General features: G+C 48.5%; 2 protein-coding genes and 1 long non-coding RNA gene across 4 annotated transcripts; 1 reads left to right on the forward strand and 2 right to left on the reverse strand.

Moving 5' to 3' along the window:
* Nucleotides 1–688: 688 nt before the first annotated feature.
* Nucleotides 689–1434, forward strand: LOC111257395. Its single transcript, XR_002677850.1, has 3 exons — nucleotides 689–758; nucleotides 821–1027; nucleotides 1110–1434. It is a non-coding gene; the product is annotated as an uncharacterized LOC111257395 (long non-coding RNA).
* Nucleotides 1435–1697: 263 nt separating this feature from the next.
* On the reverse strand, nucleotides 1698–4925 carry LOC101752870 (serine/threonine protein phosphatase 2A 57 kDa regulatory subunit B' kappa isoform). 2 transcript variants are annotated; one of them, XM_004969502.4, is made up of 3 exons: nucleotides 4695–4925; nucleotides 3162–4596; nucleotides 1698–2261 (listed from the first exon to the last, which is right to left on the reverse strand). In XM_004969502.4, the coding sequence occupies exons 2-3, from the start codon at nucleotides 4326–4328 to the stop codon at nucleotides 1926–1928; spliced, it is 1503 nt and encodes a 500-aa protein (XP_004969559.1). In that variant the 5' UTR covers nucleotides 4329–4596; nucleotides 4695–4925; the 3' UTR covers nucleotides 1698–1925. The 2 variants fall into 2 exon arrangements, with proteins under 2 accessions (XP_004969559.1, XP_012701954.1); XM_012846500.3 differs by having other exon boundaries at nucleotides 3162–4925.
* Nucleotides 4588–6297, reverse strand: LOC101760592 (zinc-finger homeodomain protein 10). The gene is made up of 2 exons (XM_004972038.1): nucleotides 5659–6297; nucleotides 4588–4596 (listed from the first exon to the last, which is right to left on the reverse strand). Exons 1-2 carry the CDS (start codon nucleotides 6295–6297, stop codon nucleotides 4588–4590), a joined length of 648 nt encoding a protein of 215 aa, XP_004972095.1.
* Between the last annotated feature and the right edge of the window lie 10408 nt (nucleotides 6298–16705).

The raw sequence follows: 16705 nt of genomic DNA on the forward strand, positions 1-16705 counted from the left end.
CGGCCTACGCCCCCAGTTCTCACAGCTTCCCCCTATGGCCCCGATTTTGCATCATGTCGAAGCAATTGCGTCAGCTGCATTCAATTCAGCTGCCTTTGCTCTAGGAACAAGCATTAGCTCCAACGGACCCTTATTATGAAATTCAAGCAAATTCCCACGAATCAATCAATAGTTGCCTCAGAAAAGTGGTGGTGTCATCAAACCACAACCAAATATCATAGCCCCAACCTGCAGAATCTGGCTAAATCAGAGAGAAATTGAGAGGGAGCGAGCCATCGAGGACGGAGGCTGGGAGAGAGACGGGAAAAGAAGGGGGGACGCTCGGGCTGATGGGAAGATGTAGAAATTTTGCTCTTTGCCCCTTCACATTTCTACCATTACATTTAAGGTATTTTCTTGGTTTGCTGAGGCCTTGGGTGGCCTGAATGCAGAACGTGGGCTTATATTGGGCTTTGATAGGCTATTGAGCTGGTTGCTGGCCATGCATGGTTGTAGCCCAGCAATGCTTCTGCTTTTCTTATTTTTCTAATATATATGTGTATGGAGATAAGATTCGACGAGCACTAAGTAGTGAACTTGAACTTTAAGTGGTTGTGAAAAAAAAAGTATCAGATCTAAATTCACATATTACATCTTGTAGTAGAGAAATATGCATGTTTATTACAATTTGTTTTACTTGCAGATGGCATCTTCAAAACGATCCGAGAGCCGCACCCCAATCCATGATCCGTTCAACACCACCAGCCAAAGTGACAATGGTAAGCTACTGTTCAAATGTACATTCAATACAATGCAATTACATGTATGCCTTTTATTTTAGGTGGCATCCATGTTGGAGGATCAGTGGCTTCGAATGACATTCCACCACCTCTAGAACCTAGAGAATGGAGAAGGCAACGGGATAGGAACCGATACAAGCTAATGTCTATCCAAAAGAAGGAAGAATTACTAAAGAAGCGACGTGAAAATTACCAACGAAGTAAATCTGCACCTGCTAACGTTGAAGTTGGACGCAACCAATTACTAGGTAGTATGATAGTTACTTTTTAATACTTGAACTAATGTTATTATGTGATCATTAGCGAATCTGATTGGTGTCCATTTTTTAGGCGAAAATATTGCTTCTGATGAAAATAGAGTAGAACAGAGACCAGAATTAACGGGTGAGCAAACTGAATCAAGGCGTGCAAAAGATAGGGCACGATATGCAAATGTGACACCTAAGCAGAGACAAGCAATGCGTGATCGTCAAAATGCGCGTAATATGAAGCCTGAACAGAAGGAGGCGAAGAGAGACCAATATAAAGCACGTCGAGAATTACGTCGCAACACTCTACATAAAGACTCAATAGCAATGGTGAACCCTAGATATAACCCAATGTGACTCCCCATAATATATATTCGATTTGTGTGCTCCTACAATAGGGATGAATATGAGATGCCCTGTATGCTTCATGAATAAGGTTAGATGTATGCAATATATTTTGGACAATCATATTTAGAAAAAAACATAATCAAGTGTGATTTACATTGTCTACTGAATTAACTAATAAGATTAGAATGTCATTTACCTATAATTTGTATTACCCACAGCAACGCATTGTATTGCCCATAGTAACGCATGGGCACGATCCTAATCACTTGCTAAACGGAAAGCAGCTAGAAGAGAGCGGAACAAAGCTGAATAACGCTGCTCATAAAACAAGCACAGATGCATGAAACAGCCAAACAGGCATGCCTGATGCCTCTTTATCATATCAGAGAGACGGAGAGATCCCAACACAAATAGTTACAGCTTACAGCACGACATGCTTTCTACTTCTACGAACAAAATAAACTAACTAACAAGGTGCTGTTCTGTTCAGCACTTGGACCATTTTCACCACAAGCTAAAGATTTGCAGTGTCCCTCCCAACACCCGATGCCTAGCGGCTCACCAGGACGGCTGTGTTGCCGGTCACTGGCTGGAACGCTGCCGCAGACTCTAGCCGCTCCCAGGCCAGCCTCCGCTTCTGTTCCAGCGACGCCTGCCTCTCTCCGTCTTCCTTGTGCTTGGCAAGGCAGGCAGAGAAGAGCTCCTCATCCATCTCTGAAAGCATCTTCTTCACGTTGGCTGTCAGGTTTAGGACTGACACGTTCCAGTGGTTCTGGATATTTTCTTCCAATGCTGGGGTGACGATGGGCACGATCGCTTGCCGGTTCTGTGCGACCAAGCTGATAATGTGGTCGTTGTTCCACATGAAGAGCGCTCGCTCTGCAACCTGGAACAGTTCGTTTGATTTGACTTAACCATTTTAAAGGTACATCTGAAAAGCAGTCATAAGCCTAGATATGCTAACAAGTGCTAAAAAGAACAAAAGAAATAGTGAATGGGGAATAGCGATAATGGAAAAGACAATAGGGGCAGAACTTGCTATAGCTGTGGACAAGGTTTCATTTTCTACTTTTGTAGGGGGAGCCAATCATGACCAGAACGCCAGAAACCGGTCGGTCGGTTTCTCAGTTATCTCAAATATTGTGGTTTACTATTCTGGTTTTACTTAGCATCATATCCTGACAAAACTGGTGATACCATACATGGCCAGTTACCCACCAGATCCATTGCTATATGGCTCATGTACTGCATACGGTTCTGCCATTTAATTTCTTCAGAAATGGGAAACAGCGAATCAACTATGACAATCTCCCATATGAATTGGTGATGGCATGCTGGCCTACCATCCTTTGTCTACATCTTTCTGAAAATAACAGGCATTCATTACTCATTTGGCTTGTCTGCATACTCATCAAGTAACCAGATAGAACCTAGCCATACATGGGTAGACAGTGGTAATGTTATGATAAGTCCATTTTGTGGTCATGAATGGTTCCAATTGGATGCCTGATTCTTTGGACTCTACTATGTGGACGATAAAGTAAATTAATGTAAGTGTTGGAAATGAATTAGATGAAAGCCTCAATGATTGGTTACAAGTTATTTGCGTGTATGCTCTTCATTTGGTACAGTATTTTTTGTACATGCGACAAAATCGCATTATGTAAATAGAGGGCTAAAATGCATGCAGTATACACTATGGGTATGTGACAATATACAATTTGTTTTCTCAAAGCTAAATAAAAGTTGTAACAAGATTTATGACAGGACATTCAAAAAAAATTACCTGGAAGTGGGAACTGTTGATGCAGTGAGCGATTCGACGGAACAACAGAACCATGCATTTCTGGAATTCGACCATGTTGGTTGCCTCTAGGACCTCCTCAATCTCACTCAGAAACATTACCTCTTTCTGACTATTTGTTATTGGCCAGTATCTAAGCAAGCCAAGTATCACCGAACTTGCAAGTTTTGGCTCCTTCTCTACAAACTGGGTCACACAGTAGGTTAGCTGCTGCAGATACACACCAAGTGTTTTTGGCTTGTGTAAAGGAATTAGAACCCTCCAAAGAAAGATTTTGTGTTCCTCCTTCAGAGGCAATGTGAAGCCACTAATAACACTTCCGAAAACCTCCAACAGTTCAGCAATACCGTTATGGCGATCAGTCTCAAACACAAAGTGGTAGAATATATTGCTCACTGCTTTGCGGATGAATGGACGGTGCACCATGAATTTTCCATAGATCCGATGCAATATTGTTTTCAAGCAATCCCTTTCTCTTGGGTCCTCAGAATTGAAGAGCTCAAGCAACTTCACGATGAATGTGTGGTCAAAATATTTTTTCCCTACCTTTGCATCCAGAGATGAGGAGCCAATAAATTTCAGCAGGAGATCATACACAAGATGCAGATGGGGCCATGCAGGATCAAACATTGGCTCCTCCTCTTCACCCTCACCACCGCCAGATGAACTGGACCTGCAATTGGGAGGGAACACCCTGAACAAGTTGATAGCAAACATTCTACAGCAGGCAACAACCATCGGCTCCGTGAAGCGGGAGCTAGCAGAATCAACATAATCCACAAGATCCACCAATGCCTGCCTTTTGAAATCCTTCTCCGCGGAGTTCTTGTTCGGGTCCGAGAAATCAAAGACAACACAGCACAGGCTCACCTTGCTGACAAACAGGTTCGGCTTCTCCCCGTTCGGGACATCCTTGAACGACACAAGCGGCTCAATGCCAGCCACCACGCTCGACGGGAACACCGCGGACGACATGCGCTTCACGCTGGACGCCGGACGGGCAGGCCCGGCACTCGGGCAGCTGCTCGTGCGCTGTATCGCGCTCCCGTTGCCGGCAGCATTGCGTCCGGGACTAGAGCCTGAGACATGGTCGCCCTTCCCGGAGGCAGAGGACTTCCTAGGCAGCTTGGGCAGGAACTGTTTCCACATCTTTCCCCAAGGTCCTGATTTCTCACAGCAACGCCATGCCCACAGCAACACCAAAGCTCCTGATGGTCCTGGGCGTCCAGCACACCAAAAATCGGGTGCAAGTGTGACCAGCGACCAGAGACAGTAGAACAAGCACCCAGGGAGTCTAATCCTAATGCTAATGATGCAGCAACGTGAGGCCTCCGGGCAACCAGCGTCAGCACACTCGGACAGTGCGAGCGCGAGTGAATCGAAGGGAAGAAGAAACCCAAAAGAAACCCTAGAGCACCTGATTGCACAGACAGAAATGCAAGCCCAAGTATCAGCAGCAGCAACGAAGAGCGCGGTCACAGAAACTGCCGCTGGAGGGAGGAGTTCACCGCTCACCGGGAAGGCTGGGATTTGTTCGGATCTGCGGCGCGTCGGCAAGAGATTGCCGGATCCAAACCCCAAGCCGCGGTCCTGTGCGGCGAATCGAGCTGCCGAGAGAGGGGAGGCTACTGGGGTAGCAGGCGAGGAGGCATGGGGAACCGGGTGGGAATCCGGTGGGCTTCGTCTGCTTCTCGGGAGGAGGACAGGAAGGTAAGGCAGAGAGAGAGAATGTGAGATGAGAGTGGGACGTGATAAACGAGGAAGCCAAGGGTGTCCCGCTCCCGCGTGTGTCTGCTTCCTGGCTGTTTCTTTGTTTGGCTCGCTCGGCGATGGTTTCGCGGGATATTTACATATTTACCACCGTTACAAATGGCACTCCTTCATTTATCACTTTTAGCTTCTACATTTTTACCATCACGAACGAAACGCAAGAACATGTTTGGATCCGACTTCATAAACTTTAGGACATATCACATCGGATGTTTCGATACTAATTAGAAATATTAAATATAATCTAATTACAAAACTAATTGCACAGATAGAGTCTAATTTGCGAGACGAATCTATTAAGCCTAATTAGTCCATGATTTGACAATATGGTGCTACAGTAACCATTTGTTAATGATGGATTAATTAGGCTTAATAGATTCATCTCGCGAATTAGTATAGGGGTTTTGCAGTTAGTTTTATAATTAGCTCATGTTTAGTCCTCCTAATTAGCGTCCGAACATCCGATGTGACCCTTCTAAAGTTTAGTACCTTGTATCAAACACCCCCAAAGCAACAGATTTGCCACTTTTGCTGACGTTGCACGCCAAGTCCCTGTGACAGCGTGTAAAAGGGGTGCCAAAAGACCTGTGTACCCTCATCTTTCTCCTCCGTTAACCTCCCGCTAGCAGACCCGACGCCATCCATCTCCCCTTCTCCATCTCCACTTCTCCCCTAGGCCTCCCTCCTCCCTGCCTCCCGGACAACATACCATCTGCAAATGGCACCCCAGCCGCTCCGACAGCGCCTGCATCCGCTGCTTCTGCTCCGGGATGAACTTGGTGCGGAACCGCTTCCGTGCCGCCGCCGAACCGGCACCTAGCGCCGGCATCGAGCCCAGTGAGGCCGGCGGCCTCGGCACCATCGTGGGGATCGAGGCGCTCGGCGCGCCGGTGCTCAGCGCAAGGAGCATGTGCGGCGCCGGCTGGAGGTATCTCGGCGGCCCCATCGCCGGTGCCGGCAGCGGCGACAGCGGGCAATCCTCGTCGAAGTCCGACCCCTCGTCCAACTCGTCGTCCTCGAAGGCAGCCGGCAGGCGGTCCTCCGGCGCCTCACGCATCACGTGCTGCGGCACTGGAGCCGGCTGCGCGGGAAGGGGATGAGGCAGCGTGAGGAGAGGCGGCGAGGGCGGTGCCTCGCGGAGCCGGTAGTGGAAGTTGCGGTGGCACCCGCAGGCGGCGCACTGGAGCGAGGCCGGGTCAGCGGGGCCGGCCTCTGGCGACGGCATGAACTCGCCATACCCGTCCAGGGCGTGCCCGTCCAGGCTCGCCGCGTGGTTCTTGAGGCACTCCCAGTACACCCCCGCCTCGCCTGCGCCCCCACGCCGCCGCCGCCGCGCCGCGGGCCACATCTTGTCGTCGGGGAGGCAGGGAGGAGGGAGGCCTAGAGGAGAAGTGGAGATGGGGAAGGGGAGATGGATGGCGTCGGGTCTGCTAGCGGAGGTTAACGGAGGAGAAAGACGAGGGCACACAGATCTTTTGGCACCCCTTTTACACGCTGTCGTGGGGACGTGGCGTGCCACGTCAGCAAAAGTGGCAAATTTGTTGCTTCATTTCGTTCGCGATGGTAAAAACGTAGAAGCACCCGTAAAAGTGGCAAATGAAGGAGTGACATTTGCAACGGTGGCAAATATGTAAATATCCCTGGTTTTGCTGGGTACTTGTGCTGGCCACCCTTTGGTGGTTTTTGCTTTGCCTAGGCTGTTTAACAACGGCTGCAAGACATTTTTTTTAAAAAAATGAAACAAAAAAATGCATATTTCTTCTACTCTTTCGGCATCTATCTTCGATTGTTAAGATCGTTATTTGATCTCAAATTATTGGGATGATATCCTCGGCTGCTGCTGCAGCGTTGGATGTGTCATGCCTGCCGTTTTCTCTATGTATATAGTATGCTAGTATTTGTGCATCCAGCCTCTCATCGACCCCACTCACCGTCTGCAAGTCACGCGTGTCTATAATAATAAAAAGGGATTAGCATTGTTCTTTCTGACCCAAATCGGATCCCGAAAGGCTCTAATCCTATTAGTCGGTCAGGCATCTAGCACCACATGCTTCCGAGACCAACGCAATACAAGATGGTCGCAGCAGATCGATGTACCCTCACAGGATGTCTTTAAGCTGCATAAAAAACAGAGGTTGGTAATTTCCTTTGCATCTCAGAAGGCAAGGCCTCCCGCACCAGGCAAGGCCTCCCGCACCAGGCAAGGCGGCAAGCGTAAGCTCGTGTGTACTACGGCTGTAGTGTTTTGGAGCCGTATCCACTTCACCGGCTTTTTTTATAAAAGTCGAGGTCGAAGCTCCACCACACCATCCAGGGAGAGCCTTTACTTCGGCCCGCTTTAATTCGAAATCACGGGCGGGGGCATGGCCCCGGCGGGCTGCAACGTACGCCCTCGGCGGAGCCCATGGCGCGCGGGGGCGGCCAGGATAGCCGCCGCTTGTGCTGTGACGCCCGCGTGGTGGGTGGGCCGCCTGCCGGTCCGCGCCGGAGCATTTGAAGTTGGAGGCTCTGAACCCGTCGGTTCGGCCGGCGCTTCCCTTTTCTCGCTCAAGGGGGCGTTTGATACCGGATGTTAAACCCGTATCACATCGAATGTTCGGATACTAATTATAAGGATTACACATGAGCTAATTATAAAACTAATTGTAGAACCTTATGCTAATACACGAGACAAATCTATTAAGCCTAATTAATCCGTTATTAGCAAATGGTTATTGTAGCACCACATTGGCAAATCATGGACTAATTATGTTTAATAGATTCGTCTCGCGAATTAGACTCCATCTCTGCAATTAGTTTTGTAATTAGCCTATTGTTGGCGCTAGAAATCGGCTGATCGAATTCCCAGTGTCGGACACACGACCCGGGAGAATCTGCTTAACTCCTGTTCGGGTGATCGCCCTGGTGCGGTTCGCGCGGCGTGCCAGCCAATCTGACCTGTGGATTGGCTAGGAAAGAAACGTGTCAGATCCCAGAGGTCACGATCGGCTAAGGTTCCGATCTCGAGGTAGCTTATCAGCGAATCGGCCGATTTATCGTGATAAAGAAATCGACTATAATGCAGCCGATTACCGAGCAACGTTTGATAAAGAAGACCGCTAGAGTAATCTAAACAACGTTACAGTAGCAACACTAGGAACAGATCTAATCGGCTATGCGTAAAATGAATAGATTAAATGACGAAGTACAAGAAAGCCGAAATTTCCAATTCCTAGCTGAATAACTGGTGATAAAACTAGAACAACAGGTAAAACCTAGAATTCTAGTGAATATCGATAACTAGTGAATAAATCTAAACGAAATGACAGCGATGCGCCCGAAGTTAAAGCTTAGATATTATTCGATAAACGGAACTTACAAGATCGGCCGGAGGTCAAGTTGATGCAGCCCCGCCAACCCGTACGAACTCGTGAAAAAGAAGAAAAGTATTGGCGAAGTCGCCGGCTTGAAAGTAAGTACGAGGAAATAGTAGTTTGTTGTATTGAGTTGATGATGATTACAGATTTATAAGGGTGGCTATTTATAGTCTGTTACAAACGACTTCTTATCTGACTAGAACTCTATCTCTAATTTTTTTAAAAAAACGAATATTTACAAGTACGACTCGTACTAGGTCGATTATCGCACTCTTCATGGGTTGACTCCCTCTTCATCTTCATAATCCTCTTTAGGCCCATATCGACCCAATCGCTCCAGCCTCCTAATCGGCCGATTTCTACTCACTCCATCGGCAAGGAACATCCGATTAGGGCCCACATGTCGGGAGCTCTGACTACTCCGATCCTGGGACCTAAGGTCGGGCGAGGCGGATATCCTCCCTCGGAGGGTCGGGCGTATCCGACCCAGGACTCAGGGGTCGGGCGAGGCGGAACTGAACCCTTAAAGGGTAACCGGCCGATCCCTGACTGTAGCACCAATCGACCGATTTTCAACCGTGACCTCTGTGTCTTATCGCATCCCCTGATTTCTTCCTTTCTTGTCGCCGATTTCACACGTGTTAAAATCTGGCGTCAACACATGCCCTCCAGTTTCGGAGTAAAACATAGTCTTTACTTCGAAATTCTTTTTAACTTCCCTTCCGAAACAAACGCATTGAAAATATCCTTCCGTTTCGCGATCTTCCGCCTGATGATTGCAATCTTTTCGAAACGGGCGCCCACGACAACCACTCCTCCCGAAAAAATCGAAACGCCGGCGTGGTAAAAATTCCACTTTTACCCCTTCTCAGACCACCTTTAAATACTAGCTCGTCCCGTACTCCCCTTACGAGCTCACATCTTCCTTCTCTAGCGTTCAGGCCTTCTTCTTCCTCCGGCGCCTTCCTCAGCTTCCAGCTTTTTTCCCCGGCGTCTCTTTCCATCCTTATTTCTCCCTACTTCCCCAATGGCGGCACCTTCAGGCACTTCGCCAACGCCTGATGTTCCGGAGATAGCCCCATCGGCGGAAGTTCCAGTGGCGACGGCAGCGGCTCCATTGACGGGAGAAGGAACTCTATTAGCGGGAACTGGGGCTTCAACCGAAATCCCATTGGCGGCTTCATCATCTGCAGCTCTACCGGCGATCCCGCCGACTACGATGAGCTTCATCCCGGAGGTCATTACCGAAACTTTCCTTAACAGTAATGCATTTACTTTAGATCTATTCTTACTTCCGCACCCCCTTTTTCCTTCTTTAGGCGGTTAGGCATCAGATTACTATTCGCCTTACAGAGACTCCCGACCTTATCTGCCTTGGTCCCATGGGAAACCCAGATCCAACCGAATTAATCAATTTGGAAACCCATAGAATCACCTTTAAGCAATCAACTATGGACCTAGATCATTGGTCGGGTACCTTCAGGTCATGGCCGAATGAAACCCCTGACTGGAGGGAATGGTACCAGCGGATAGCCGCTTCTAAAAGGGTCCAATGGGATGAGCGTAAAATCGGCCAGTGCATCGATCTGTCTTTGTCCCAAATGGAAAGAAAATGAGCCGTTAGTGATGGCAGCCTCTTACTTCTGGTCCAATGCTCTCAATGCATTCGTCTTTGGACGCGGACCTATGACCCTCACCTTGGCCGATGTAGTCTTGCTGACCGGCCTTGACATTTCCTCCCCGGACACCCCTTTTCGCCTTTTGGCCACGACATCTCATCGGTTGGACACAAAGGGAATCGGCGGATGGAAGGGATTCATCAGATGTAACAAAAGGGCGGGATCAGTCGAGAACAGAGAGCACACGGCTTTCCTGATGATGTGGCTAGAGAAACATTTCTTCTGTGGGAGAGCAGCTGGTCCATCCACCAACACACAGGCTCTGGCCGAGGCACTATCGACAGGGGCCTCCGTTCCCCTTGGAAAACACCTACTGGGGGCAGCCTATCATATGCTCCACCAAATCGGCGTTAAATTATCCCAAGGGGAACTGATTGGAAACCCCGGTGGGCCCTAGTGGTTTATCAACTTATGGCTGAACCTGTATATGAGCAAGATCTCTCAGCAGCGAGTGGAGCTCATGACATTCCCTAACATCGAATCGGCAGAGAACCCCACTGTCCGACGCCGATGTACATCTTTTGGCGAAGCGGCATTGGCCTTTTCTGGCTGCTCGTACTCTGTTACCAAGGTGGCCGAATACTTCAGGTGTTTTTATAACGGCTTCAGCGAAGACGCGACCAGTTGGTTCCCTTATCAGAGGGATTACCCGATCTTTGAGCTCCCCTCTTGTTTTGACTCAACCACCGGCCGATTCGATGAAGACCTTACAGACGAATTAATCAAGCCAGGGATCTTACCGTCAAACTTTTTCTCGGGGAAAGATGCTCCTACCTATGAGTTCTACAACCCATCCATCGCAGCACGACAATTCGGCATGGGTCAGGTGCCGATTTATGCATACTTCGCCGGCTGAGCAAAGTTCAGAGATGAACTTACCAAGGGTCTTGACTACAATCGGCTGCGAGATCGGATTCCAGACTCCAGTACCATAGACCTGAATGGATGGATAGCAGCCCCTTTCGCTGTCCAGCAATTTAAGCTATGGTGGGCCGAATGGAAACAGCACCTCTTCTGCGCCTCTGCATCAGTATACTGCAATCTCCTGGATCCAACCAACATTGATCCGAACACCGAGGTATTCTTCCTTTACCCGGCCGATTTTCATTTTCCCTTTTTTACACATGTATACTGACATCTTGTTGTTGATCCAGTCTGAAAGCCATGCTCCCCAAAAACGCAGCCGGAGTGGTCGGCCGATAGAGGACCGTTATCCATATATCACATTCCCCCTCATCGGCTATCATGCCCCTTCTGTGGATGTCATCGCCGGTCGAGCAAAACAGGCGCAGAAGAAATTGTCAAGAAGACTAGTCGCCGAGTGCGTGCTCGTACAGAATCGGCTGATCCACCCATGACTACATTGGCAGAAACTTCGGCCGCGCCGACCCTTCCGACTGCTGAAGAGGTGGACATTCAAGTCGCCATAGAAGCCGGAGCAGCCGCTGCGTCATTATTGGTGGAGGCTATGCAGGTAAACTTACCGTCCGATCTTCCCGATCGCTGTCTCCATACTGACTCCGCTTATATTTAGACTGCATAGACTACCCTTGTGATCCCTCAGCAATTGGCAGTAACCCAAGCAGTCGATGAAATGCCTGGACCCCCTCCTGCTGAGGTATACGATCCTTTAACCCGATCTTCTAGTATTTGGATGATGCTCTTATTAACTTTGATACAAGTTACCGGCACACTAAGCGTATTGCCTGATCAATCGTTGGGCATCCTTCAAGAAGCTGGCCCGAGCAAAGCGCCAATTGTCGTTGAGTCCTCTTTTTCCGATGAGCCAATGGCGCCAGTCCCAGAGTCGAGGGTGACAGTCTCGCAAACGCAGTTGGAAGAAATCCGTTTTAAGGAGGTAAGAGATCTCCCACCCTTAATTGGCCGATTTGCTACTACCATCGGCTGACTTGTTTTCTTTTCATTTACTATTTTACAGGAACAGGACACCCCTAATAACAACCTTTTCTCGTTCGCGGTCGCTCTCTCCGATGATGAGGAAGTTGCTTCCCGTCAGGTCACTTTGAGCCCCGTTCCTGACAACGTCCGTGCCAAGCTTGAAAGCATACGATCCCTTCTTCAAGAGGACATCGGCCGATTGGTAGAAGATGCCTCGCCGATTCGGCAGCTCTTTGGTGACGTCAGCGGGCGAGTACCAGAAGAGGCAGAAGAAGCCTTGGCGTCGGCCGCGTATATTGAGTCAATGCGGATTCCGGTCTTCAGGACTCTGCGTCACATGGCCGATCACGCCAAACTGACCAAGACTCGTGAAGAAGAAGATCTGTACAAGCGTCAGGCTCAAGAGGTGCATCAATGGATTCATTTTCTGGAAGATTCTCACCCTGGAATCGTCGGCACGATAGATCACCTCAAACACCGGAGAGCAGAACTTGCCAAGGAGATGGAGCAAGTGACCAAAGAAATAGCCGCCGAAGAGAAGAGGCTTCAGGAACTTCCTTCCGTCATCGCCGATCTGAAGTGGGAGAGGCAGCATCTGGCTCACGAAGCTCTTAAACTCCAGCGCCACATGTCAGAAGTCCCGGGATCGGCAGAGGATGACCAACAGGTCCTGGACTCGGCCGATCAGATCCGGCGTCGAGCGATTGCGGCTATCAACGCCCTTCTGGGCGACCTGTAAAAGCACTGGTAGTCTTGTACGAACATTAATGCCTCGTTTGACCATCCTTCGCGGCGCCCCCTTATTTATTACCCTTTTTACTTCTGATGGGACGCGTCTTACCAAACATCCACACCTTCTTCACTTATAAATACCGGCCTTGGTTTCATTTTTGAGAGCACCCAGTTAACTCGACTTTGTCTTCCCTGACTTGTTTCCGTCGGTACGCTCTGCAGTCATGTCTTTTTCATCCTCTTCTTTTTCCTCTGTTAATCAGGTAAGAGACCTGCCACCGCCCTTTTTTCTTAGTTTAATTCCTCTGAAAAGAATCACATCTTCGGCGGTTATACATTGTTTCTTTTCTCAGCCGCGGCGCCTTAGCCCTGAACTCGAACGAGCCATCGGGCTCGTGTACTCCGACGAACCATTGTCACAAGAAGACAAGGATCTAATCAGGGTTCATCGTGAAGAACTCAAGGAGCACGTCCCTGCCGATGTCCAACGGATCTGGGACTTCCTTGATGGCAACGACCACAGGCGACCTCGAGCCGACAGGAGTCACACGCTTCCACGTCAAATCGCTCTTGAAGATGCAGCGGCAGGGACATCACGTCCGGCAATGGATCGGAGTCATCCTATTCCTCGTCAAGTTGAAGCGGAAGCCGCGATGAAAGATATAGAAGAACGGCACATCCGTCTTCTAATAGAACTAGGTCGGGTCGAGAGAGAACTTAAGAAGAGGCGTGGTTAATTATTTTTTTGTTCTAAGGGCGACTTGTACTGCGGCGGCCGTGTAACCCATCGTCCGTACCGAATAATAAATCGGCCGATTTGGACGATTATGTTTTCTCTTTAAGCGATTCTTCTTGTATCGGTTGTGTGTTTGTTCATCATGGTCGATTCTTATGCTCCGACCCATATACTAGGGTAGTACCTTTTCAAGTACCTTCCATTCAAAGCCCTAGTAAACTCTTCTCCTTCGATCGTTTCCAGAATATAAGCGTTTCCCGGAGCACATCGGCCAATTTTATACGGCCCTTCCCACGTAGGGGACCACTTACCGAATTTAGGATCCTTTGACCCGATCGGCAGCACTAACTTCCATACCAGGTCCCTCGGAGAGAACTGCTTGACCTTTACCTTCTTATCATACCATCTGGCCACTTTCTTCTTGTTTTCTTCAATACTGATCAAAGCTCTCAATCGTTGGCCAGCCAAGTCATCAAGTTCCCTTTTCATGAGTGAGGAGTAGTCATCGGCCGTCAACTGATCTTGGAGCGAAGTGCGTCTCGACCCTGTCCTCAATTCCCATGGCAGTACCGCCTCGTGACCATATACCAACTGATAAGGGGACATCTTGGTGGCCCCGTGGCAAGCCATCCTGTATGCCCATAGGGCCTCGGTCAAACATAAATGCCACTTTTTTGGCTGTTCTTCTATCTTCCTCTTGATTAACTTAATTATCCCTTTGTTGGAAGATTCAGCCTGACCATTAGCTTGGGCATAGTACGGAGAGGAGTTTAACAATTTGATTCCCATATCGGCCGTGAACTCTTCGAATTCTCCTGATGTAAACATCGTTCCTTGATCGGTCGTGATAGTCTGGGGAATGTCGAAACGGTAGATAATATGGTCCCTTACAAAGTCAACCATAGCGGCCGATGTCACGGCCTTTAGCGGAATCGCCTCTACCCATTTAGTGAAATAATATGTGGCTACTAGAATGAATTTGTGCCCTTTGCTTGACGGAGGATAAACTTGCCCGATGAGGTCTATTCCCCAACCTCCGAACGGCCACGGTTTGATAATAGGATTCATGGCCGATGTGGGCGCACGTTGGACATTCCCGTATTTCTGACAATCTTGGCATCCTTTATAATATTTGAAGCAGTCTTCGAGGATCGTCGGCCAGTAGGACCCATTATTCCTAATCATCCATTTCATCTTATGTGCCGATTGGTGGGCTCCACACACTCCCTCGTGGATTTCTCCCATCAGAGTCTTCGCCTCCTCTGTTCCTAGACACTTGAGTAGGACGCCATCAATCGTTCGGTAGAACAAGTCGTCTTCTAGTAACACATATTTTGTAGCCTGAAATCGTATCCGCTGATCCACTTTCCTAGATGGATCTTTTAGGTAATCGGCGATCTCTTTTCGCCAGTCATCGGCCGCGAGTTCTAGAGCCATAGCACCTTGAATCGGCCGATATCCGGATGCATGTTGGGCAAGCCTGTTGGCATCCTCGTTATGATTCCTAGGGATGTGCTCAATAAACACGGACTTGAATTCTTTCAGGAGTTGAAGGCAATCCTCATAATAAATCCTCAGTATATCATCCTTGCATTCAGACCTTCCTGTTAATTGGACCACGATAAGCATGGAATCCCCAAAAATCTCGACGGCATCAACCTTGATTTCCCTCAATAATTGTAGCCCCTCCAACACGGCTCGGTACTCTGTTTGATTGTTAGTGGCGGATGCTTCTATCGGCAGAGAGAAATCATAGCTTGCCCCCCGAGGCGATATGAGGACGATGCCGATTCCTGATCCGGCCCCACATGACGAACCATCAAAGTATAAGGTCCATGGCACTGGCTCCAAGAAGGTTGCCTCTGGTCCGCAGTGCTGGGCAACGAAATCGGCCATGACCTGACCCTTGACGGCCTTTGCCGATTCATATCGAAGATTGAATTCTGACAAAGCCAAGATCCACTTTCCGATTCGTCCTTTCAAAATCGGCAATGACATATGTATTTTACCACGTCGTCTTTGCATACAACTACACACTCTGCCGATAGCAAATAGTGCCTGAGTTTGGTGCATGAGAAGTAAAGGCATAGGCATAGCCGTTCTACTGGGGGATACTTTGTTTCGACGTCCAGAAGTCTTCTACTGACATAATATATTACCCGTTCCTTTCCCTCGAACTCTTGGACTAGAGCCGACCCGATAGCTCGTTCATCAGCTGATAAATATAGTTTAAACGGTTACCAGTTTGAGGCGGGACCAATACTGGTGGTGAAGCTAAGTACTGCTTGATTTCTTCCAGTGCCTTGCGTTGCTCTTCTCCCCATACGAACTCTTGGTCGAGCTTCAACTTTAACAATGGTGTGAAGGCTTGGATACGCCCAGACAGATTAGATATGAATCTTCTGATGAAATTTACCTTGCCGATTAGAGATTGCAACTCAGTTTTATTTTGCGGGGCCACGACTTTATTGATGGCCGTTATGGTCTTCCGGTTGATTTCTATTCCCCGCTCATGAACCATGAATTCTAAGAATTGTCCGGCGGATACGCCGAAGGCACACTTATTCGGGTTCATCTTCAGCCCATGTTTCTTGGTACATTCCAGTACCTGCCGCAGATCGGCTAGATGCTTCTGGTGTCCTTTTGATTTGACTACGACATCGTCGATGTAAATTTCTACCAGTATGCCGATAAGTTTATGAAATATGTAATTCATGGCTCGCTGATACGTAGCACCGGCGTTTTTCAAATCGAAAGTCATTACCACCCACTCGAATAAACCAAGGTGACCCGGGCACCTGAAAGCCGTTTTGGATATGTCCTCTTCGGCCATTAGTATCTGATTGTATCCAACGTTTCCATCCATGAAACTAATAACTTAGTGTCCCGCGGCGGCATCTATCAGCACATCGGCCGTCGGCATTGGGTATCCGTCCATTGGCGTGGCCTGATTGAGGTTCCTGAAATCGACGCATACGCGGAGCTTTCCGTTCTTCTTGTATACTGGTACAATGTTGGAGATCCATTCGGCATAACGGCATTGCCGAATAAATTTTGCTTCGATTAGCCGTGTTATTTCAGCCTTTATGTCAGGTAGGATTTTAGGATTACACCGTCGTGCAGGCTGTTGATACGGCCGATACCCCGGCTTTATGGGTAACCGATGCTCGACAATAGATCGGTCTAATCCGGGCATCTCATGGTATTCCCAAGCAAAGCAATCCTTAAATTCTCTTAATAAATTTGTCAATTCACATTTGTATTCCGGATCCAAATTTGCACTAATATATGCCGGCCTTGGTTTGGTGCCATCGCCTAAGTCTATCATTTCTAATGAATCGGCCGACGTGAAGC

This window comes from Setaria italica, chromosome V, assembly GCF_000263155.2.
Source record: "Setaria italica strain Yugu1 chromosome V, Setaria_italica_v2.0, whole genome shotgun sequence".
Lineage (NCBI taxonomy): Eukaryota > Viridiplantae > Streptophyta > Magnoliopsida > Poales > Poaceae > Setaria > Setaria italica.

What these genes read in the sequence shown, in the direction of transcription:
- LOC101752870 (XM_004969502.4), bottom strand. Translation starts at nt 4,328, where the DNA reads ATGTGGAAACAGTTCCTGCCCAAGCTGCCTAGGAAGTCCTCTGCCTCC. An exon ending in TCAACAGTTCCCACTTCCAG is followed by an intron (nt 2,262 to 3,161) that starts GTAATTTTTTTT and finishes GAACTGTTCCAG; the next exon opens with GTTGCAGAGCGAGCGCTCTT.
- LOC101760592 (XM_004972038.1), bottom strand. Translation starts at nt 6,297, where the DNA reads ATGTGGCCCGCGGCGCGGCGGCGGCGGCGTGGGGGCGCAGGCGAGGCG.